The 25482-nt window shown below is 45.9% G+C and overlaps 1 protein-coding gene across 2 annotated transcripts; it reads left to right on the top strand.

Moving 5' to 3' along the window:
• Positions 1 to 23623, top strand: LOC143809290 (LHFPL tetraspan subfamily member 3 protein-like). 2 transcript variants are annotated; one of them, XM_077292391.1, is made up of 4 exons: positions 1 to 341; positions 4127 to 4312; positions 4734 to 4970; positions 23483 to 23623. In XM_077292391.1, exons 1-4 carry the CDS (start codon positions 203 to 205, stop codon positions 23503 to 23505), a joined length of 585 nt encoding a protein of 194 aa, XP_077148506.1. In that variant the 5' UTR covers positions 1 to 202; the 3' UTR covers positions 23506 to 23623. The 2 variants fall into 2 exon arrangements, with proteins under 2 accessions (XP_077148506.1, XP_077148505.1); XM_077292390.1 differs by having other exon boundaries at positions 205 to 341; positions 4127 to 4514.
• The last annotated feature ends 1859 nt before the right edge of the window (positions 23624 to 25482 follow it).

Here is a 25482-nt window from a genome sequence, read left to right as displayed (position 1 = left end):
ATACAAGAAGCAGCCATGTGTTGGTAGAAGGAAGGTGGGGGCACAAGCAGTGTGCAGCATAGAGGGTTTCATATGCAATATATGATGAGCAGAAGAACACATATATCGGAGTAGAGGCTATATATACTTATGTGAGCTAGCCAGAGAGATTGTAGCTGCATCTGTAAAGGGTTAATATAGCAGTCCAATTCCCAGGGCAAGTATGGCGGCCATATCTGCTGGAATCACTGCAGCCAGACATGAGGGGGAGGTTGTGTTCTGCAGAGAAGGGGAGGAGAGAATCCGCTGCTCTCACACCGGCTCCTGCAGAAGTGATGCCCTAAGACTGGAGGCACCAGCAGGTGAGTGATACTGCCTATCCCCATCACAGTGCCGTGCCCCCATAGAGGTGCCGGATGTAGGGGTGCAGCACCGTACGGCTGATGGGAAGGTTCTACGTCAGTTATTGCTGTATGGAGGGGGCCGGTGAGAAAATAATGATTTACATGGAAGTATCTAGATTAGATATCTTCATAGTAGTTCACGTGTCCATATATTTGTAGCGAGGAGGAGATGCGTTCTAGATCAGGTATTCTTAGTGAAGAAATGTTAGATTCTGGATCAGGTATTTGTAGTGAGGAAGGATGGGTTCTAGATTGAAGCTCATCAAGAGAATGCCAAGAGTGTGCAAAGCAGTCATCAAAGCAAAAGGTGGCTACTTTGAAGAACCTAGAATATAAGACATATTTTCAGTTGTTTCACACTTTTTTGTTAAGTATATAATTCCACATGTGTTAATTCATAGTTTTGATGCCTTCAGTATGAATGTACAATTTTCATAGTCATGAAAATACAGAAAAATCTTTAAATGAGAAGGTGTGTCCAAACTTTTGGTCTGTACTGTATATCTCAATGTTAGGCCAGTTCTAGGTGAGGTATTTGTAGTGAGAGGCACGGTCTAAGTTATGAACCTGCTTAAGGAAGGATGCATGTTCTAAATCTTGTGTCTATAGAGATACAAGCTATTTCTAGGTCCTGTGTCCATATGAAGTAAGCTAGGGGGCAGGTCACTGAGGGATCGGTGACCTGTCAGCATATCTGCATTATGAATACCTAGTCAGAGCACCATATGGAGCTAGAAAGGCAAATCAGAACCCCCGCTTGACTGCAAAAGACCTTCAGAAAGATTTAGCAGAGTCTGGAGGTGTGGTACATTGTTCTACTGTTCAGAGACACCTGCACAAATATGGCCTTCATGGAAGAGTCATCATAAGAAAACCTCTTCTGCATCCTCACCATAAACTTCGGCGTCAGAAGTATGCGAAAGAATATCTAAACAAGCCTGATGCATTTTGGAAACAAGTCCTGTGGACCAATGAAGATAAAATAGAACTCTTTGGCCACAATGATCAAAGGTATGTGTGGAGAAAAAAGAGCACAGAATTTCAGGAAAACAACATCTCTGCAACCATTAAGCATGGGGGTGGATCAACCATGCTTTGGGGTTGTGTTGCAGCCAATGGCACGGGGGAACATTTTACAGGCAGAGGGAAGAATGGATTCAATGGAATTTCAACAAATTCTTGCTGCAAACATAACACCATCTGTTAGGCTATGTGCACGTTGCTGATTCCATTGCGGATTTTTCTGCGCGGACTCTGAAAAATCGCTGATTTTGTGCAAAATTCACCTGCGTTTTTACACCTGTGGATTCCAATTATGGAACAGGTGTAAAACGCTGCGGAATCCGCACAAAGTAATGACATGCTGCGGAAAATAAACTGCAGCGTTTCCGAGCGGAATTTTCTGCAGCATGTGCACTGCAGATTTGGTTTTCCATACGTTTACATGGTACTGTACACTGCATGGAAAACTGCTGTGAATCTGCAGGGCCAAATCCGCAACGTGTGCACATACCCTAAAAAAGCTGAAGTTGAAAAGAGGATGGCTTCTACAAATCGATAATGATCCTAAACATACATGAAAATCCACAATAGACTACCTCAAAAGGCGCAAGCTGAAAGTTTTACAATGGCCCTCACAGTCCCCTGATCTGACGATCATTGAAAATCTGTGGCTGGACCTCAAAAAAGCAGAGGATACAAGACGGCCCAGGAGTCTCACAGAACTGGAAGACTTTTCCAAGGTAGAATGACTGAAAATCCCTCAAACAAGAACTGAAAGACTCGTGTGGCTACAAAAAGCGTTTACAAGATGTGATACTTTCAAAAGGGGGAGCTACCAGGTACTAACCATGCAGGGTGCCCACACTTTGGTATTAGCCCATTTTCCTTTTTGTAATTTTTTAAAATGTAAAAGATGACATATATATATGAGAGAGAGATTTGGCTAAAATACAAAGGAAATGTGTCATCTTTAACTTTAGGACTTTTAGAGATCATGTCATCTTCAACTTACTTAACTGTTCACAATTAGTGATGAGCGAACGTGCTCAGATAAGTTCTTATCCCAGCATGCTCATGTAGTGACCTAGTGACTTCGGCGTGCTTGATAAATGTGTTTGAGTCCCTGCGGCTGCATGTCTCATAGCTGTTAGACAGCCGCAACACGTGCAGGGATTGCCTGTTTTTTAAGTGATCTCTGCATGTGTTGCGGCTGTCTAACAGCTATGAGACATGAAGCCGCGGGGACTCAAGCACATTTCCAAGCACGATGAAAACACTCTGTTAACACCCAAGCATGCTCATAACACCTTATCCGAGCACGTTCACTTATCACTATTCACAATAACAGTCATTTTGACCAGTGGTGCCCAAACTTTTACATGTCACTGAATATAGTGGTAAAGGCAGGTTCTGATTTATGTATCAGTAGAGCAGAGGAGAAAGGTTCTTGCTCATGTACATGTCTAAAAGAGAAGACAGGTTCTGGATCATGTAACCATATAGGAGGATACAGGTTCTAGGTCATGTAACTTTAGAGGAGGGGACAGGTTATGGATTATGTAACTGCATAGAGAATGCAGGTTATCGATCATGTAACTGTAGAGGATAAAGGTTCTTGATCATATATCTATAAAGGCGTTGACAGGTTCTAGGTCATGAAACTGTATAGAGGAGGCATGTTCTGGATCATGTAACTGTAGAGGAGGAGACAGGTTCTGGATCATATAGCTGTATAGAGGATGCAGGTTCTTGATCATGTAACCATATCGAGGAGGGGACAGGGTCTAGGTCATGTAACTGTATAGAGAAGGCAGGTTCTGGATCTAGAGTAGGGTAAAAGAGTAGGGGACAGGTTCTGGATCATGTAACTGTATATAGGATGCAGGTTCTTGATCATGTAACTATAGAGGAGGGGACAGGTTCTGGATCATGTAACTGTATAGAGGATGCAGGTTCTTGATCATGTAACTATAGAGGAGGGGACAGGTCCTGGATCATGAAACTGTATAGAGGAGGCAGGTTCAGGATAATGTAACTGTACAGAGGAGGCATGTTTTGGATCATGTAACAATAGAGGAGGGGACAGGTCCTGGATAATGTAACTGTATAGAGGAAGCAGGTTCTGGATAATGTAACTGTATAGAGGAGGCATGTTCTGGATCATGTAACTAGAGAGGAGGGAACAGGTTCTGGATCATGTATCTGTATAGATGATGCAGGTTCTCAATCATGTAACTTTATATAGAGGATGCAGGTTCTTGATCATGTAACCCTATAGAGGAAGGGACAGGGTCTAGGTCATGTAATTTTATAGAGAAGGCAGGTTCTGGATCATGTAACGATAGAGAGGACAAATTCTGGATCATGTAACTCTAGTGGATGCAAGTTCTTGATCATGTAACTTTAGAGGAGGGAACAGGTTCTGGATCATGTAACTATTGAAGAGGAGACAGGTTCTGGATCATGTAACTATAGAGAAGGCAGGTTCTGGATCATGTAACGATAGAGGAGGGGACAAGTTCTGGATCATGTAACTGTATAGTGGATGCAGGTTCTTTATCATGTAACTATAGAGGAGGGGACAGGTTCTAGGTCATGTAATGATAGAGGAGGGGATAGGTTCTAGGTCATGTAACTATAGAGAAGGCAGGTTCTAGATCAGGAATGTATATGTATCCCAACATATTCTGTGTTTAGATACCTGATGTAAAATCATTTTCTGATTTCTCCTTCCTCTCTAGGTCCCCCTCATGGATCCCCCTGGACACGTCCATCTATACGAAACAGCCTTTGTCCAGAACGGTCGGGCAGTCACCGTTTTATGGGCTTCCTGCACCCTGTTTCTTGGGATCCTGGAGATTGTTGTCCTCCTGCAGCCCACCTGGGTATTAGGCGGAGAGGGCAGCGGACATTTTGGACTGTACCAAGTGTGCGAGGAGTCGGATTGGGGTACAGAATGTCGGGGTCCTGATGGCGTCCTGGAACCTCTCCCACCGTTCCAGACAGCGGCTGGCTTCATGCTGGGGGCTCTGCTGCTGGTCCTGCTCAGCCTGGCCTCCATCGTCCTACTGTGGTTCTGTCACTCAGGCAGCGTCTACAAACTCTGCGCCTGGCTGCAACTGACCGCTGGTAATGGACGGTTGGGGATTTCCAACTTAGGACGAGGGGGCAAATTTCTATTATAGAGCTTGTGGAGGATTGTCTAGACTGGATGCCAGTGTTACACAAACCCTCGGCTCGTGCACATACACTGTCTATATTAATTCACTGACGGCAAGCAAATGATGTATAAAAATGGTAGGACTGTTAATTGCACCTTGATTTATTGGTCTCTGCTTCTCTCCGTAGCTTTCTGCCAGGCTCTGGCATGCATCCTGTTCCCGGACGGCTGGGACTCGCCCGCTGTGCGACCTTTCTGTAACCACCGCTCAGACCGATACCAGCTGGGCACTTGCTCGGTGCACTGGGGCTTTATTCTGGCCATACTGGGAACCTTCGACTGTCTGGTTCTGTCCATTTTGGGGTTCACACTTGGGAAACGCCATGATGCTTTGAACCCCAGTGATGTCAAACCCAGTAAGAAAGGTAAGAGAATAATTAAAGGGGTTTGACCGTTATGGGAACCTTGCCCACAATGATACAGAATGCCCTCTTATTGAAGGACTTTAACCCCCAAGATCACTGCATAGAGTGCGGGTGCCAGCTGCGGTATACAGATGCCACCCCAGAGAAACAACTCATCAGAGCCAGGTCCCATAACCTCTTAGATGCCGCTGTCAATCACAATAGCATCACTTTGGGGGGCTAGAAAGACGAGGGTGACTTTAGGCATCCATGGCCGCCCTGCGACACGATCACAGAAGACCTGTAATCATACTGCACTACTACAGTATAATGGTGTGCTGTATAGGGTAAGAGGCTAGAGCAAGGACAAAATGTGGGTGAAAACATCAAGAGAAAACCTACCAGTAATATTGTTTCCAGGACGTCCCTCCTGACAGCACCATGGAGGTCGCCCTTCTATCCTTATAGGGACAGGAAACACACAAGAGGTTAAAAGACCCCTCCCACCCACTTACCCCAATGATTTTCCAAGTACCACACCAGGATGGATGCAATTCTTATTTATTGAAATTCTGTACAAGTTTATCATCACAAATACAAAATTTAAGGGAGGGAATTACCAGTGCTGTCAGCAGGGCAGGACTGGCCATCGGGCAGTTCTGGCAAATGCCAAAAGGGCCGGTGCCAGTAGTGGGCCGCTGCGCGCCGAATCACCCCCCCCCACCCGCCAGCACTGCATTCAGCTATACCGGCGTCTATGACGCCAATACAGTTGAATGCAATGATGGAGGAGAGAGCGTCCGCTGACGCTCCCTCTCCCATCATTCCCCGCTATGCCTCCGACACTGCGGGTGCGCGCACACTCACTGTGTCCCAGGCAGTGCAGCGGCAGCTGCCGAGACAGGAGCAGGGAGCAACGCGAGCACAAGGAGAGGTGAGGAGTGTTTCTTTTTTGTTTGTTTTTTACTGGACTGTGAGGCCATTCTCGGGGGGGGGGGGGGTGGAGGAGAGATGCGGGCCATGCTGTATACTACTATGTGGGCCGTGCTATATACTACTGTGTGGGCTGTGCTATATACTACTATGTGGGCTGTGCTATATACTACCGTGTGGGCTGTGCTATATACTACTGTGTGGGCTGTGCTCTATTACTACTATGTGGGCTGTGCTGTATACTACTATGCGGGCTATGCTGTATACTACTGTGTCAGCTGTGCTATATACTACTGTGTGGGCTGTTCTATATACTACTGTGTGGGCTGTGCTATGTACTACTGTGTGGGCTGTGCTGTATACTGCTACATGGGCTGTGCTGTATACTGCTACGTGGGCTGCGCTGTGTACTGCTATGTGGGCTGCGCTGTATACTGCTACGTGGGCTGTGCTGTATACCGCTATGTGGGCTGTGCTGTATACTGCAACGTGGGCTGTGGTGTATACTGCTATGTGGGCTGTGCTGCATACTGCTATGTGGGCTGTGCTGTATACTGTTACGTGGGCTGTGCTGTATACTGATACGTGGGCTGTGCTGTATACTACTGTGTGGGCTGTGCTGTATACTACTGTGTAGGCTGTGCTGTATACTACTGTGTGGGCTGTGCTGTATACTACTGTGTGGGCTGTGCTGTATACTACTACGTGGGCTGTGTTATCTGCTATGCGGGTTGTACTATATGCTATGCGGGTTGTGCTATATACTATGCGGGTTGTGCTATATACTATGCGGGCTTTGCTATATACTATGGGGGGTATATTATATTCTATGGGGGAGGCTGTGTTATATACTATGTGGCTGTGTTATATACTATTGTGGGGGTACATTATATTCTATAGGGGAGGCTGTGTTATATACTATGGGGGTTATATTATATTCTATGGGGGAGGCTGTGTTATATACTATGGGGGGCTGCATTATATTCTATGGGGGCTGCATTATATATTATGGGGAGGTGGGCTGTATTATATTCTATGGGGTCTGTATTAGATTTTATGAGGGATGATTGCATCATACTCTTTGATGGGGCTGCATTATATTCTGTGGGGAGGTGGGCTGTATTCTATTCTATTCGGGGCTACATTATATTCTATGGGGGGTTGTATTATATTTATATTCTTTGAGAAGTATTGCATCATACTCTATGAGGGGGCTGCATTAAACTATGAGGGGGCTGCATTATATTCTATGGGGTGGCTACATTATACTCTGGGTTGGCTGCATTATATTCTGTAGGGTGGTGGCTGCATTATACTATATGTGGGCTGCATTATACTGTATTGAGGACTATATGGGAATATGTTATACTACATGAAGAACTATGGGGTGCATTATACTATGGGAAGTAAATTGTACTACATGGATGACTATGGCGGTGCATTATACTATATGGAGCACTATGAGGAGTGTATTATGCTATATGGAGCACTATGAGGAGTGTATTATGCTAAATGGATGACTATGAGGAGTGTATTATGCTATATGGAGGACTGAGCAGTGTATTTTAATATATGGAGGACTATAGGAAGTGTATTATATGGAGGAATGTGGTGCACATTATAATATATGGAGGACTATGGAGTGTATTTTACTAAACAAGTAAAATGCTGCATATTCAAATTGTTTTTGTCGGAACAAAAATCCTTGTTCTCAGCAGCACATCGCCGGTGTAAACTGTAGATCATTATTCCTCTGCTTGTGGAAAGAGGCCGGGAAACAAGCGTTGAACAAGTTCAGTATTGTCGATGACACTCATTTAGCGGCCTGAGATCAGCGCTTGTAAATACAACCGAAATGCTTCTGTGTGATGTGCAATATGTTAGCATTTGGGGCCCCATTTTAAACTTTGCCTAGGGCCCCACTTTGGTGATGGCGAACTCAGTTGAGGGGTTCAAGAGAGGCCTGGATGTCTTCCTGGAGCAGAACAGTATTGTATCATACAATTATTAGGTTCTATAGAAGGACGTAGATCTGGGGATTTATTATGATGGAATATAGGCTGAACTGGATGGACAAATGTCTTTTTTCGGCCTTACTAACTATGTTACTATGTTACTTTGCCTAAAACCGGCCCTGCCTACAAGTGTGCAAAGATATTATACAGTCACCATGTGACAAGTGGGCCTGTGTAACTTCAAATGCCAGGGCTGAATTTTAGTCCCAGTCCGGCCCTGGCTGTCAGAATGGACTCCTGGAAACAATATTACTGGTAGGTCTTATCCTCGTTTTCCAGGACGTCCCTCCTGACAGCACCATGGAGAATACCAAAGTAAGACATCTCTAGGGTGGGACTACTGCCTGCAGAGCCTTCCGACCGAAAGCCATCTGGCTACTCGCTAACGTATCTAGCTTATAATGCTTACAGAATGTGTTTAAGGTAGACCAGGTAGCTGCCGTACAAATCTGTTCTACTGAAGCCCCAGCCCTTTCAGCCAATTATGTTGCTACCGCTCTGGTGGAATGGGGCCTGAGACCCTCGAGTATAGGCAATTTCTCAGCCTCATATGCTTAGGGAGATGGTTGTTATTATCCATCTAGCTAATGAAGGTTTTGACGCCTTTTTCCCCTTATTTAATATATATAAAGATACATTTTTTTGCAAGGTTTTTTTTTTTTTTTTTTTTTAAAGTAGTAAAGTGTTTTTAAGTGGCAGTATTATAGTAGTTATATTCTTGTACATAGGTAGCAGTATTATAGTAGCTACCGTATATTCCTGTACATAGGGAGCAGTATTATAGTAGCTATATTCTTGTACATAGGAGACAGTATTATAGTTACTATATTCTTGCACATAGGTAGCAATATTATAGTAGCTATATTCTTGTACATAGGGGCAGTATTATAGTAGTTATATTCTTGTACATAGGGGGCAGTATTATAGTAGTTATATCCTTGTACATAGGGGCAGTATTATAGTAGTTATATCATTATACATAGAGGCAGTATTTTAGTAGTTATATTCTTGAACATAGGGGCAGTATTATAGTAGTTATATTCTTGTACATAGGGGGCAGTATTATAGTAGTTATATTCTTGTACATAGGGGGCAGTATTATAGTAGCTATATTCTTGTACATAGGAGCAGTATTATAGTAGTTATATTCTTGTACATAGGGGCCAGTATTATAGTAGTTATATTCTTGTACATAGGAGCAGTATTTTAGTAGTTATATTCTTGTACATAGGGACAGTATTATAGTAGTTATATCCTTGTACATAGTGGCAGTATTATAGTAGTTATATTCTTGTGCATAGGGGCAGTATTATAGTAGTTATATCCTTGTCCATAGGGGCAGTATTATAGTAGTTATATCCTTGTCCATAGGGTTATATCCTTGTCCATTTGCTTCCAAACAACTTGAGCAGCACGTCGATGCTGAACTTTCCTCTCACTTTGCATCTGACTCTCTCTTCAACGACCTACAATCTGGCTTCCGTCCCCACCATTCCACTGAGACTGCCCTGACCAAAATTACTAACGACTTACTTACAGCCAAAGCTAACAGACAATTCTCTATACTCCTCCTCCTAGACCTGTCCTTTGCCTTCGACACAGTTGACCACTGCCTCCTACTACAGATCCTCTCTTCCTTTGGGGTCAAAGACCTTGCCCTATCTTCGATCTCCTCATACCTTGCCAACCGCACATTTAGCGTTTCCTACTCCCATACTACCTCTTCACCTTGCCCCCTCTCTGTTGGAGTCACCCAAGGCTCTGTCCTAGGACCCTTACTCTTCTCAAGCTATACACTCGGCCTGGGACAACTCATAAGGTCCTATGGCTTCCAGTACCATCTACAGGTCCTTCTCAAAAAATTAGCATATAGTGTTAAATTTCATTATTTACCATAATGTAATGATTACAATTAAACTTTCATATATTATAGATTCATTATCCACCAACTGAAATTTGTCAGGTCTTTTATTGTTTTAATACTGATGATTTTGGCCTACAACTCCTGATAACCCAAAAAACCTGTCTCAATAAATTAGCATATCAAGAAAAGGTTCTCTAAATGACCTATTACTCTAATCTTCTGAATCAACTAATTAACTCTAAACACATGCAAAAGATACCTGAGGCTTTTAAAAACTCCCTGCCTGGTTCATTACTCAAAACCCCCATCATGGGTAAGACTAGCGACCTGACAGATGTCAAGAAGGCCATCATTGACACCCTCAAGCAAGAGGGTAAGACCCAGAAAGAAATTTCTCAACAAATAGGCTGTTCCCAGAGTGCTGTATCAAGGCACCTCAATGATAAGTCTGTTGGAAGGAAACAATGTGGCAGAAAACGCTGTACAACGAGAAGAGGTGACCGGACCCTGAGGAAGATTGTGGAGAAGGACCGATTCCAGACCTTGGGGAACCTGAGGAAGCAGTGGACTGAGTCTGGTGTGGAAAGGCGTGTGCAGGAAATGGGCTACAGGTGCCGCATTCCCCAGGTAAAGCCACTTTTGAACCATAAACAGCGTCAGAAGCGCCTGACCTGGGCTAGAGAAGCAGCACTGGACTGTTGCTAAGTGGTCCCAAGTACTTTTTTCTGATGAAAGCAAATTTTGCATGTCATTCGGAAATCAAGGTGCCAGAGTCTGGAGGAAGACTGGGGAGAAGGAAATGCCAAAATGCCTGAAGTCCAGTGTCAAGTACCCACAGTCAGTGATGGTGTGGGGTGCCATGTCAGCTGCTGGTGTTGGTCCACTGTGTTTCATCAAGGGCAGGGTCAATGCAGCTAGCTATCAGGAGATTTTGGAGCACTTCATGCTTCCATCGGCTGAAATGCTTTATGGAGATGAAGATTTCTTTTTTCAGCACGACCTGGCACCTGCTCACAGTGCCAAAACCACTGGTAAATGGTTTACTGACCATGGTATTACTGTGCTCAATTGGCCAGCCAACTCTCCTGACCTGAACCCCATAGAGAATCTGTGGGATATTGTGAAGAGAAAGTTGAGAGACGCAAGACCCAACACTCTGGATGAGCTTAAGGCCGCTATTGAAGCATCCTGGGCCTCCATAACATCTCAGCAGTGTAACAGGCTGATTGCCTCCATGCCACGCCGCATTGAAGCAGTCATTTCTGCCAAAGGATTCCCGACAAAGTATTGAGTGCATAACTGAACATTATTATTTGATGGTTTTTTTGTTTGTTATTAAAAAACACTTTTATTTGATTGGACGGGTGAAATATGCTAATTTATTGAGACAGGTTTTTTGGGTTATCAGGAGTTGTAGGCCAAAATCATCAGTATTAAAACAATAAAAGACCTGACAAATTTCAGTTGGTGGATAATGAATCTATAATATATGAAAGTTTAATTGTAATCATTACATTATGGTAAATAATGAAATTTAACACTATATGCTAATTTTTTGAGAAGGACCTGTATATGCTGATGAAACTCAGATCTACCTCTCTGGCGCAGATGTCACCTCTCTGCTCTCCAGAATCCCAGAGTGTCTATCAGCCATATCCTCCTTCTTCTCCTCTGGCTTCCTCAAGCTCAATGTGGACAAATCTGAACTCATTATCTTTCCTCCATCACGCATATCTTCCCTACCTGATCAATCTATCAAAATAAATGAAATCACACTTTCCCCTGTCCCCAAAATCTGCTGCCTCGGAGTAACCCTTGACTCTGCCCTGTCCTTCAAACCGCACGTCCAAGCTCTCGCCACCTCCTGTCGCCTCCAGCTCAAAAATATTTCCAGAATCCGTCCTTTCCTCAACCCACACTCAACCAAAATGCTTGTGAATGCCCTAATCATCTCCCGCCTCGACTACTGCAACATACTCCTCTGTGGCCTCCCTTCTAGCACTCTCGCACCCCTCCAGTCCATCCTTAACTCTGCTGCCCGACTAATTAATCTCTCTCCTCGCTACACTCCTGCTTCCCCTCTTTGCATATCCCTTCACTGGCTCCCAATTTCCCAGCATATCCAGTTTAAATTACTAACACTGACCTACAAAGCCATCCATAATCTTTCTCCTCCGTATATTTCCACACTAATCTCTCAATATCTTCCCTCATGTAATCTCTGGTCCTCCCAAGACCTCCTCCTCTCCTCCACGCTTATTCGCTCCTCACTCAATCGCCTCCAAGACTTCTCCCAAATATCTCCCATCCTCTGGAATTCAGTTCCCCAACACATCCGGTTATCCACTACTTTTGGATCCTTCAAAAGAAACCTGAAAACCCACCTCTTCAAAGAACCTTACAGCCTGTAATTGTAGCGCCCCCACTGCTGCAGGGCCGAGGGGTACCCGGTACCGGGCCTCTGGGTCTCTGCTCTGGGCTTGTCACGGTGGCTAGACCCGGTCCGTGACCCTGCTGAGGGGCGCCCAATGAAAGGTGTGGATGGTGGTGGTAGTGCGGTGCAGTGCTGGTCACAGTAAATAACGAGGACACCAGGTTGCAGTCTCTTTACCTCTTTACTGAAGGCTTCAGGATCCTCAGTCCGGAATACGGTTAACCAGGCTGCGCAAGTCCGGCCGGTCCGATGGCACCTCCAGAGTTCCCTTTGCAGGTGGAAATCTGTGCCTACCTTCTAGCGCTTGTGTGTTGTGGTCCTCCCCTGCTGTGCTTACGGGATAGTCCCCAAAACTGTTGTGTCTGTTTCTCGTGTTCCCTCACAACTCGATTCTGATGTTCTTCTTCGTCCCCCAGATGATATGGCTAGGACGCACCCGTATGACGGGTAGGCTCGGAGCTCTTCCTGGACCCTAGTGTCGCCCTTCTCCTGTTGTTGCCCCCTGTGTCTTCGTAGGTGATTTGTGTGAGACAGCCCGCCTAAAGCTGACTGTCCTGCCGTAGGTTTGAAGTATTGCTTGGAGCCTAATACTTCCTCGGCGTTCCGGCCACCGGCTACGCGCCTCAGTAGGATGTTGCCTCGTCTTACAGCACGACTCCTACTGGTGTTTCTCCTTGTTGCGTTGATCTTTTTTCTCACTCAGCACAATAGACCTCGCTTCTTGTCCTTTCTTAGGGAACCGCCGCGATCAGGTGCAGGCGCGGTCCCGTAACACTCTCTCAGTTCGCTAGGTCTCTGCCAGGATCCCACCCCTGACAGGGACCCCCCTGAGTCTCTCCCCGCAACACCCTCTGCCACAGGGTGTTGCCTGTTCGATTCCCAGTCAGCTTCTCTCTAACTTCCTATCCAACCCCCAGTTTTACCAGATTGTGAGGAGTGGCCTAATACATAGTACCCTTAGCTCCCCCTGGAGGCCAGACTGTGAAGTGTATTGGTGTCTGTGATACCTGGTCAGGTGAACTCCTTCAGTGCCATCAGACGTACCATAGCCCCCCTTAGCGGCGGAGCATCAGTACTGCAACGACCAGGACTCTGGGGCGCTGCACTCCCCCCCGGTTAAATCCAGTACTCCTGGACTGGGAAGAAAACAACAATACATGTCAGCAAAAAGACATACAATTTTGGAAATGCAATAACAATAAGTAAGTTTGAACAGAGCTTCCCTTTATGGGAGGTGAGGACACTTGAACGTTACAAACATGGTTAAATATTTTAAATAACATACTATAAATAACTTCTCTTACCCAACCGGGTATTCTACTAAGTGCAAATTTTTGAACAATAATTTAACATTGCCTTCAAGGATGTACACGCTAAATCCACTAAAGACCTTCTTATAAAACACTATAAGGCTAATCAACTTTTCCTTCATTTTCCATCCTTTACATCTGCAAGACCGCCTGTCTATCTGCCCCAGGCCTACTGCCTCTCGTTCTGTTGCAGGACCGCCCCTTTCCGCCCAGGCCTACTGCCTTTCTGCTGCTATACACAGTATAGAACTTATCTTCCACCTCTCAGTTCAGGATCACCGAGCCATCTCTGTATGGCTCCTAGGAGGACTCACTGACTAACCCCATCTGGGTTCATTTCCTGTCCTCATTCTTCTAGCAACATCATTAAACATTTATTACTATCAACTGTCTGACTACATATAACTTTACATGTAAGCATTATCACTATTTCTTTTAAGGCATCATTATACTTTAAGTGCTATGGGTGAACGTTCCCTTTAAGAGGGGACTAAGTCTCTATGAGGTAATGCAACTTCTCAAGCTGCAAGTCCGTGTGCAGCAAGGACTCCAGTACTGCTTCCAGGAACAGTTTCTTCGCAAAGAGTCCTTTCTTTTATAAAACCAGTAGAGGGCACCTTTAAGAAGGTGCAAACTATTTACAAGGAGTTTGTAATCATGCAGTGTTCATGATCCAGCAGTTCTTTCAACAATGATAAAACAGGAAACAAAAACAAAAAGCAGAAGAAGGGATCCCGGGTAAACAAAGGGATCCCTTTAAGAGTTACCCTGATCGGGTCATAGCAGCAAGAGGACAAACAGTTAACTATTTACATTCTATAAGGCATCTAGAGTTTCATAGTAAGTTACCAGACATCAGCCAATAGTGGACACCTCTTGACCGTTCAGGCTTCGGCCCCAGATCTGCGGCTGATGTGGTGTCAGTGGTTGGTCTCTCAGGTGCAGTCAGGTCACCCGGTGTCTGGATTCGAAGGATAACCCTGGCTGCAAGCTCGGTAGCCGCAACAAGGCGTACAGTGGCGACGGTAACAAGATCTGTCAAGTCTGGTTCAATCATGGTCGAAGCAACAGGTGACACCCCCTCAGGCCCACATCGTTGGACGTTCCGAGCGCACCATCCTTGTGCACTCCGGTGGCGGGTGTAGGTCACCTGGTCCCCCCTTTGCAATAGTGGGTCACCATATCGGTTACGGAAAGGAGTCTTCACATCATGACTAGTAACGAAGACATCAGTCGGTAGTCCCGGTTCCTGTATGGAGCCCCAACTCCGCTTTGGGTGAAAGGCCAACACAGTTCCCCGCTTTACCACGTCTTTCCTGCCGTGCGCAGGCTTTGAGTGTCGTACTGTTAGCGGATCAGTCTGTTCGGTCTCCCTTCGGTTTTTCCAATGTAGGATCAGACATTGTTTATATTGTTCCCAAGTGAGCACAGCAAGGGTGAGACCTTCCTCCCGAATTCCATCTGGCCCGGTCCAGGGGGTGTCCCACTGGAGGATCACCCCTTCTGGGCTCACATCTATGGGTTCCCCCATCGTGGTCGGTAGTGGAGGTACCAGCTTCCCCATCGTGTCGGGGGTGAGCACCACCAGCCCTGCCGAGAGGAAACGGTCATTGTTGGGGTGAGGAGCGGGAGCGGGATCGGTCAGGGGAGCAGGATCGGTCAGGGGAGCAGGTGCGTCTTCCATACCTGCGCCTGATATGATTCCACCGATGTCGATCCGTTCCACTGACAAGGACACTGGAATCGGCCGCAGCCTGGACTGCGGTTCCTCCGAGGTGGCCTCTTGATGTGGTTCCGCCCTCCATGGCTCCGTGGTTGGGATAGGTAGGCTCGGCTCCTCCGCCGGTGGCTCCAAGGAGTTCAGATCCCTCAGCGGCGGTGGACGCGAGTCCGCCTCTGGTGGGTGAGGGCAAGCCGGGATCACTTCGCCGCCGCTCGGGCACTTGCTGATCGTCATCGCTGTCCGGCGTTCGGCGGCAACGCATGCACCTGGCTCCGCCATTTCTCCAAGGTCGAGCTCCCTCTTCACCTCGTACCCGCCGTTGCAAATCAGGGGGCTGTTCTCCTCTGCTGCTGGGCAGGTCGTCATCTCGCAGCAGAAGTCGGAGGGGGGGGGGGCGGTTGCTACTTCTGGCGCCGCTTTGGTAGTCTCCTCCCATGGCACGCCCTTCTTCTTCCTCTGCGCTCCCTGTGGCGCTGCAATGGCGACAGGTTTTGGCGGGAACTTTTGGCGGCAAGTGGCAATACACAGTCCTTGCAATAAGTCACAGTCCAAGCACAACAAATCACAGTTCCAAGGCACACATGACCTGATTCTTCAGGCTTAAGTAGATCCTGTTCGTGACGCCAAGTTGTAGCGCCCCCACTGCTGCAGGGCCGAGGGGTATCCGGTACCGGGCCTCTGGGTCTCTGCTCTGGGGTTGTCACGGTGGCTAGACCCGGTCCGTGACCCTGCTGAGGGGCGCCCAATGAAAGGTGTGGATGGTGGTGGTAGTGCGTGCGGTGCAGTGCTGGTCACAGTAAATAACGAGGACACCAGGTTGCAGTCTCTTTACCTCTTTACTGAAGGCTTCAGGATCCTCAGTCCGGAATACGGTTAACCAGGCTGCGCAAGTCCGGCCGGTCCGATGGTACCTCCAGAGTTCCCTTTGCAGGTGGAAATCTGTGCCTACCTTCTAGCGCTTGTGTGTTGTGGTCCTCCCCTGCTGTGCTTACGGGATAGTCCCCACAACTGTTGTGTCTGTTTCTCGTGTTCCCTCACAACTCGATTCTGATGTTCTTCTTCGTCCCCCAGATGATATGGCTAGGACGCACCCGTATGACGGGTAGGCTCGGAGCTCTTCCTGGACCCTAGTGTCGTCCTTCTCCTGTTGTTGCCCCCTGTGTCTTCGTAGGTGATTTGTGTGAGACAGCCCGCCTAAAGCTGACTGTCCTGCCGTAGGTTTGAAGTATTGCTTGGAGCCTAATACTTCCTCGGCGTTCCGGCCACCGGCTACGCGCCTCAGTAGGATGTTGCCTCGTCTTACAGCACGACTCCTACTGGTGTTTCTCCTTGTTGCGTTGATCTCGTTTCTCACTCAGCACAATAGACCTCGCTTCTTGTCCTTTCTTAGGGAACCGCCGCGATCAGGTGCAGGCACGGTCCCGTAACACTCTCTCAGTTCGCTAGGTCTCTGCCAGGATCCCACCCCTGACAGGGACCCCCCTGAGTCTCTCCCCGCAACACCCTCTGCCACAGGGTGTTGCCTGTTCGATTCCCAGTCAGCTTCTCTCTAACTTCCTATCCAACCCCCAGTTTTACCAGATTGTGAGGAGTGGCCTAATACATAGTACCCTTAGCTCCCCCTGGAGGCCAGACTGTGAAGTGTATTGGTGTCTGTGATACCTGGTCAGGTGAACTCCTTCAGTGCCATCAGACGTACCATAGCCCCCCTTAGCGACGGAGCATCAGTACTGCAACGACCAGGACTCTGGGGCGCTGCATAATGACCACACGGCCACCTCAACACCATCGGAGCTACTGCAACCCGTGCCCTACTGTCTCCTTCCCCATAATCCTGTAGAATGTAAGCCTGCAAGGGCAGGGTCCTCTCCCCTCTGTACCAGTCTGCCACTGTTAGGGTAAGTTCACACAGGACTTTTTTGCTGCGTATTTTTGCTGCGTATTTTTGCTGCGTTTTTTATGCCAATTTTCAGCTGCTTATAATAGATGCGTTTTTTGTGCGGTTTTGGTGCGTTTTTTTGTCTATTTGTGCATGATAATAAAGTTGAGTGACCCCAGTGGAGCTTAGCATCGCCTTCATCCCAGCGGGGGAACAATTTACGGTGAATTACATGCCATGCATCGGCCTTTTTTTGACGATCACTGTAGTTTGGGCAAGCTACATCCCAAATTACAGGCATTGCTTCCACCTTGGAAAAATAAATGAAAAAGTAATTACCAAATGCAAGATGAAATGAAGCCAACATTCATGACAAGGAAGATACAAACATACACATGCAGAACACATGAACATGTACATAACAGCACATGAGCATCGCAAAGTGTACCATTGCAAACAATCGGATAGATAGATATATCACAAATTAAAAAAAATATTACCTCCATGATTAGTTGGGAAACATTAATGCTCATCCTCCTATACCAAGACATGGCTAACACCTCACTACCAGAAACTCCCTCACAATAGATCACAATCAGGACACCTCACAATGGCTCTTCACACCTCACAATGGCTCACAATGGCTCTTCACACCTCTCTAAGGCTACGTTCACATTTGCGTTGTGCGCCGCAGCGTCGGCGCCGCAACGCACAACGCAAACAAAAACGCAGTTGCGTTTTGAACAAAAAACGCTGCGTTTTGCGCCGCATGCGCCCCCCCAAAATCTATACAATGTTTTGCATATTTATTGGAAGACGCATGCGTTGTACAACGCACCACGACGCAAGTACTTGCGTCGTCTGCGTTGTCAATACAAATCAATGGGAAAAAAGGCGCATCGACGACGCAAAAGCGACGCAAACACGACGCATGCGTTTTTTAAAAAGTCAGCGCCGCAAAAAAAATGCAACATGTTGCGTTTGCCGCGCCCTGACAGGTGCGCCCTAACGCCGCATGCGGCGTACGACGCACCAAAACGCATGACAACACATGTACATGCGGCGCCATGCGGCCCCAATGTTAAAGATAGGGCCGCACGACGCATGCGTTTTGTTGCGGCGACGACGCTGCGGCGCACAACGCAAATGTGAACGTAGCCTAACCACACCCCTAAGCTCTTAGCTGTGAGATCACTTCCTGCTGGCCATGATTTTTCTGCACAATAAACGCAGCAAATAATGCTACATGCGTTTTTGCTGCGTTTTTGCAGCGTTTTTCCATCACCCATTCAAGTCAATGGGTGAAAAAACGCAGCAAAAACGCTGAAAGAAGTGACATGCCCTATGTCCAAAAAACGCAGCAAAGCAGAAAATACTGATCAAACAAAAACCCAATGTGTGTGCATGAGATTTCTGAAATCTCATAGGCTTTGCTGGTACTGTAAAAAGCAGCTGAAAATTAGCATAAAAAAACGCAGCAAAAATACGCAGCAAAAAAGTCCTGTGTGAACGTACCCTTAGGGTATGTGCACACGTTGCGGATTTCTTGCAGAAATTTCCTGAAGAAAACCGGAAATTTTCTGCAAGAAATCCGCATTTTTTTTTTTGCGTTTTTTTTCCGTTTTTTACGCGTTTTTTTAGCATTCTGCAAGCGTAATTAGCTTGCAGAATGCTAAAGTTTTCCAAGCGATCTGTAGCATCGCTTGGAAAACTGACTGACAGGTTGGTCACACTTGTCAAACATACTGTTTGACAAGTGTGACCAACTTTTTACTATAGATGCAGCTTATGCAGCATCTATAGTAAAAGATAGAATGTTTAAAAATAATAAAAAAAATAAAAAAAATGCTTATACTCACCCAGACATCTCCTCAGCGGCGTCCGTTCCTCTTCCTATAGCTGGTCTGTGCGCACAGGACCTTCCGTGACGTCACGGTCACGTTAGCGGTCACATGACCGCTCACGACCAATCACAGGACAGTGACGTCATCGGCAAGGTCCTTCGCCGCACATCAGCTACAGGAACCGAAGCGACAGCATGCAGTGGAGGCGGGAAGACATCGAGGGTGAGTATAGGACTATTTTTTATTTTAATTCTTATTTTTTGACCACTTATATGGTGCCCAGTGCGTGGAGGAGAGTCTCCTCTCCTCCACCCTGGGTACCAACCGCACATAATCTGCTTACTTCCCGCATGGTGTGCACAGCCCCGTGCGGGAAGTAAGCAGATCAATGGACCCCTAGGTGTGCGGAATCCTCTGCAATTCCGCATTTTAATGAACATGTTGCTTTTTTTTCCGCGATGCGATTTTTTCGCGGAAAAAAAGGCTACATTTGCACAAAAAATGCGGAATACACTTAAAATAATGGGAGGCATATGTAAGCGTTTTTTTCGCGTTTTTTTCGCGTTTTTATCACGTTTTTATAGCGAAAAAACGCGAAAAAAACGCGAAAAATACTTAACGTGTGCACATGGCCTTAGGGTATGTTTCCACGTTCAGTTTTGCTTCAGGCTTTGGTCAGGATTTTATGCAGGTAAAATCCTGACCAAAACTGCACCTGAGGTCACTGGCAGGTCACCTGCGGTGTACCTGCGTGTTTTGCTCATAGTAGCAACATGCTACGTTTAGAAAAAACGCACCACGCATGCGTTTTCGCGGCAAAAACGCATGCGTTTTTAAACGCATAGTGGAGTCTGGATTTCATGAAATCCCCTCCACTATGCTGTAACATCTGGACGCTGCGTTTTTGACGCTGCGGAAAAACGCAGCGTCAAAAACGCAGCGTTTCCTGAACGTGGAAACATACCCTAAGTTTGTTTACTGTAAGTGATATTTGTATTTTGATGTAACCCCTTCTCATGTACAGCACCATGGAATTAATGGTGCTATATAAATAAATAATAATAATAAAAATAATAATATTATAGTAGTTATATCATTGTACATAGAGGCAGTATTATAGTAGTTATATTCTTGTACATAGGGCCAGTATTATAGTAGTAATATTCTTGTACATAGGAGCAGTATTATAGTAGTTATATTCTTGTGCATAGGGGCAGTATTATAGTAGTTATATCCTTGTCCATAGGGGCAGTATTATAGTAGTTATATTCTTGTACATTGGAGCAGTATTATAGTAGTTATATTCTTGTACATAGGGGACAGTATTATAGTAGCTATATTCTTGTACATAGGGGGCAGTATTATAGTAGTTATATTCTTGTACATAGGGGGCAGTATTTTAGTAGTTATATTCTTGTACATAGGGACAGTATTATAGTAGTTATATCCTTGTACATAGTGGCAGCATTATAGTTATATTCTTGTGCATAGGGGCAGTGTTATAGTAGTTATATCCTTGTCCATAGGGGTAGTATTATAGTAGTTATATCCTTGTCCATAGGGGCAGTATTATAGTAGTTATATCATTGTACATAGAGGCAGTATTATAGTAGTTATATTCTTGTACATGGGGCAGTATTATAGTAGTTATATTCTTGTACATAGGGGCAGTATTATAGCAGTTATATTCTTGTACATAGGAACAGTATTATAGTAGTTATATTCTTGTACATAGGAGAAGCATTATAGTAGTTATATTCTTGTACATAGGGGCAGTATTATAGTAGTTATATTCTTGTACATAGGAGAAGTATTATAGTAGTTATATTCTTGTACATAGGGGCAGTATTATAGTAGTTATATTCTTGTACATAGGGGGCAGTATTATAGTAGCCATATTCTTGTACATAGGGGGCAGTATTATAGTAGTTATATTCTTGTACATAGGGGGCAGTATTTTAGTAGTTATATTCTTGTACATAGGGACAGTATTATAGTAGTTATATCCTTGTACATAGTGGCAGCATTATAGTTATATTCTTGTGCATAGGGGCAGTGTTATAGTAGTTATATCCTTGTCCATAGGGGCAGTATTATAGTAGTTATATCATTGTACATAGAGGCAGTATTATAGTAGTTATATTCTTGTACATAGGGGCAGTATTATAGTAGTTATATTCTTGTACATAGGAACAGTATTATAGTAGTTATATTCTTGTACATAGGAGAAGCATTATAGTAGTTATATTCTTGTACATAGGGGCAGTATTATAGTACTTATATTCTTGTACATAGGGGGCAGTATTATAGTAGTTATATTCTTGTACATAGGAGAAGTATTATAGTAGTTATATTCTTGTACATAGGGGCAGTATTATAGTAGTTATATTCTTGTACATAGGGGGCAGTATTATAGTAGTTATATTCTTGTACATAGGAGCAGTATTATTGTAGTTATATTCTTGTACATAGGAGAAGTATTATAGTAGTTATATTCTTGTACATAGGGGGCAGTATTATAGTAGTTATATTCTTGTACATAGGGGGCAGTATTATAGTAGTTATATTCTTGTACATAGGAGCAGTATTATTGTAGTTATATTCTTGTACATAGGGGACAGTATTATAGTAGTTATATTCTTGTACATAGGGGGCAGTATTATAGTAGTTATATTCTTGTACATAGGAGCAGTATTTTAGTAGTTATATTCTTGTACATAGGGACAGTATTATAGTAGTTATATCCTTGTACATAGTGGCAGTATTATAGTAGTTATATTCTTGTACATAGGAGCAGTATTTTAGTAGTTATATTCTTGTACATAGGGGCAGTATATAGTAGTTATATTCTTGTACATAGGGGGCAGTATTAAAGTAACTGGTCTGGTCTTTCTCGGAGAGCGTGTATGAGTCCTATTATTTTCCTTGTCATTAATTTTCATTTCTCTAAGATCCCCTCCATCTTCCTTTGCTGTCCTTGCACTTTCGGAGGCTGGCTGCATTATTCACCGCTCGGAATAGATAATAATTAGATCTCGGTGACTCAGCAGAGAAGGAACTTCTAGAGTGAGGGCCATTAAAATATAATGTCACCAGGTTATATCCACTAGTCCTTGACTTGTCCTCTTCTATCTATTTACTGTATTTTTCGGACTACAAGACGCACTTTTCCCCCCCAAAAAAAGGGGGGGAAATGGGGGGTGCGTCTAATAGTCGAAATGCAGGCTTACCCGTGGCGGCAGAGGTGCGGTGGCAGAGGTGCGGCGGCAGAGGTGCGGCGGCAGACGTGCGGAGATGAGGAGGCGCAGTGAGCGGGGTCCCTTTCCCCGGTGAGGTGATGCAGCAGCCCGGTAACCAGCAGAGCCGGGTGAATCCTGTTGTCATCGGTGGTGGCGGCCATCTTCCGGGGGCCGCGCGTGCGCAGATGAAGCGCTCTGCTTCCCGGGGCTTCAGGAAAATGGCCGCGGGAGGCCGCGCGTGCGCAGATGGGGATCGCGGCGGCCATTTTTCTGAAGTTCTTAGCTTCAGGAAAATGGCCGCCGCGATCTCCATCTGCGCACGCGCGGCCTCCCGCGGCCATTTTCCTGAAGCCCCGAGAAGCAGAGCGCTTCATCTGCGCACGCGCGGCCCCCGGAAGATGGCCGCCACCACCGATAACAACAGCATTCACCCGGCTCTGCTGCTTACCGGGCTGCTGCATCACCTCACCGGGGAAAGGGACCCTCTCACACCATACCTGTCACTGCGCCTCCTGATCCCAGCACCTCCTGATCCCAGCACCTCCTGATCCCTGCACCTCCTGATCCCTGCACCTCCTGATCCCTGCACCTCCTGAACGCAGCACCTCCTGATCGCAGCACCTCCTGATCGCAGCACCTCCTGATCGCAGCACCTCCTGATCCCTGCACCTCCTGATCCCAGCACCTCCTGATCCCAGCACCTCCTGATCCCAGCACCTCCTCATCCCAGCACCTCCTCATCCCAGCACCTCCTCATCCCAGCACTTCCTCATCCCAGCACCTCTGCCGGTAACCAGTGCTGCAACCCTCCCATGGACACCAGCCCGTGGCGTCGCCCACCTAAGCAGGAAGGGACCCTGCTCAGGTGCACGCCGTACCGCATCACCCCACCTCTGCCGACACCATGCCTCCTGTGACCCTGCTCTGCCACCGCCAGCCTTCAGGTAAGATACTGTAAATTCGGACAATAAGACGGACCCCCATCTTATAAAAAATATTTTTTTCTGCAATTTTCACCCCAAATTTGGGGTGCGCCTTATGGTCCGGTGCGTCTTATAGTCCGAAAAATACGGTATATTCAGGAGTCTCTGGGACTTATACTCTGGGACCACTTTTCCGCCCCCACAGGTGAAGCCACAAACTTTCCCGGGGCCCTGAACGGCTCATTCACTTAACTATACCCAGATCCATAATTCCCCGATATGTAATAGATGACTTCACCAATTAGAAGCCCAGGATATCTGTGTTCTTCTTACTGGTAACCTCCATTTCTCTTTTTTTTTTTTTTCCAGGGTTCATTTCGGACACTCCCTGATGACTGACATGACTGTGCTGATGAGCCACCACTTTTGGATTTTCAGTGTTTCTCAATATCTGTGCCGATCATGAAAAAAAGTTTTTTATTGTGTAATATTAAATTGTTTCTTTGGTGTCGTCAGTGCACGGAGTGAATTATATCCACTGGCGATGTCCTGCCGCCCAACAGTCAAGTTTTCCTCCACACGGTCCCACAAAGAGGCGGGGATTCTGCAGATTTCAATAACATGGTCATTACTGCGTAGAACGAATAAAGCTTAAAGGGGATTTCCACTCTAAGAAAAGTGGATTCCAAACACTTTTATATACGTAGAATAATAAGAATAGCCAGTTATTACCCACCCCTGGTCCACTGCCGGCTTTCCATCGCTGCTCCGGTCTCAGTGCTGTGGTTGCAGCAGTCACATCACATGGACAGTGCACTTCACCACTGCAGTTAATCACTAAGCTCAGCATGCTGTCCACAGAGAGTTCAGTGATTGGCTGCAGCGGTGATGTGACTGTCAGGATCCCCTGACCGCTGCCACCAATTTGTCACGATTCACACCGTGACCGTCACCCCTATGTCACGGATCAGGGTGACTTTAGGCCAACAGATGGCTATCACATGTGCAGGGGGCTTATCTTAGTTATCCCTCCACTGCTACAATGTGATAAAAGAAACACACACAAGGCTATTGACCTCTTAGTTTACAGCAGGGGCTTATTTGAGGTATCCCACTGCTCTTCAATATACCATGAACTGCAGGGATCTATGAATATCCCGCTTACAGTTCGACTTAAACCTTGCAGCTCTCTGGTGCCCCCCTTACTGTCAGGTCAGATTAGGTACTGCACCTAGGGTAATTAGTCACCAGAAAGGCTGCCTGCTATGTACTGGCTATTGGGCACGCTGCAGCGACGCGATAAACTACTCCCGCTCAGGCAGGAACACTAATTATCAACGCCGCAGTCGCTACAGCACCCAAAGGCCGGCACACGGTCAGCTGCCACCAGCTTCGATTAAACGGGTCCGAAGCTAACCCAACACAGTAGCGTAATTCCCTTCAAGAGACAGGGTACGTTTTAGAGCAGGAGAACGAATCTAGTATTAATTATTATACTCCATAAAGTTTAGGCAGTGCTTTATCAAAAATATTTTACAAAGATCTTACAAAAAGAGACAATTGCAAATATGTACAAGGTAATAAAAAACAGGGAATAACTGAGATATATAACACTTACATGTGTTCAGAGCATTGCAGGCAACCAGGCTAGTGGAGTTCCCATACGTCCCAGTGCATTAGGACTTGCTCAGGGCTCTTCAGGTAAAAAACTGAACACCCTGCTGGAAGCCTGCCAGAAACTTATAACCTGCAGCCTGTGACATCACAGAACGGGCTGGCTTATCCAGACCCTCCTCTCTCTTCAGTCTGAGTAATTCAACCTTAAATTTGTCTAATTTCTATAACTCCGCTACAAAACATGTCATAGTCATAACAAACCCAGCATTCATCTCGTATTAGCGTTGGCATTCTAATGAGATCAAATATGTCCTATTGGGGATGTATAATTACCGAGAAATCCAAAGTCTTTACCTGATGGAGTTAGAAGCTGATGTTTAGAGCGATGGATAGATGCTCCGATGGAATTTAGCAATCTCTATTTAAGATTCTCTTAGCCCCAGTCATTGGCCCAATATCTTACAATAATGGAACAAAGGACTTCCAGGGTTTTTGGAGCCATTTTTCCAGTTCCAGCTAGAAGAGGTGGGAGGGGGCGAGTAACTTTCCTCGAGCCTGGAATTTATGGCACGGGTCATAAAACCCCCTTCTACCATACATTCAGAGACTCACAACGAAGCAAAGAGAACCAGAGAGAGAAGGGAGATATTTAGCGCCCGCATGCTAGCAAGAAAACTAACTTATGATATTTCATACCATATCGTGACACCTCCCCCTTTTGGCGTGTGCTACGGAGGCAGAAACTCTCGGTA

Source organism: Ranitomeya variabilis, chromosome 2 (genome assembly GCF_051348905.1).
Source record: "Ranitomeya variabilis isolate aRanVar5 chromosome 2, aRanVar5.hap1, whole genome shotgun sequence".
In the NCBI taxonomy this organism is placed as follows: domain Eukaryota; kingdom Metazoa; phylum Chordata; class Amphibia; order Anura; family Dendrobatidae; genus Ranitomeya; species Ranitomeya variabilis.
The sequence above is the reverse complement of the archived record's forward strand: the minus strand, read 5'-3'. Positions and strand labels throughout refer to the sequence as shown.

Excerpts from the sequence above, each read along its gene's own strand:
- LOC143809290 (XM_077292390.1), top strand. The coding sequence starts at position 4,136 with ATGGATCCCCCTGGACACGTCCATCTATACGAAACAGCCTTTGTCCAG. Across the intron at positions 4,515-4,733 it reads CTGGCTGCAACTGACCGCTG|CTTTCTGCCAGGCTCTGGCA; the intron begins GTAATGGACGGT and ends TTCTCTCCGTAG. Across the intron at positions 4,971-23,482 it reads TGTCAAACCCAGTAAGAAAG|GGTTCATTTCGGACACTCCC; the intron begins GTAAGAGAATAA and ends TTTTTTTTCCAG.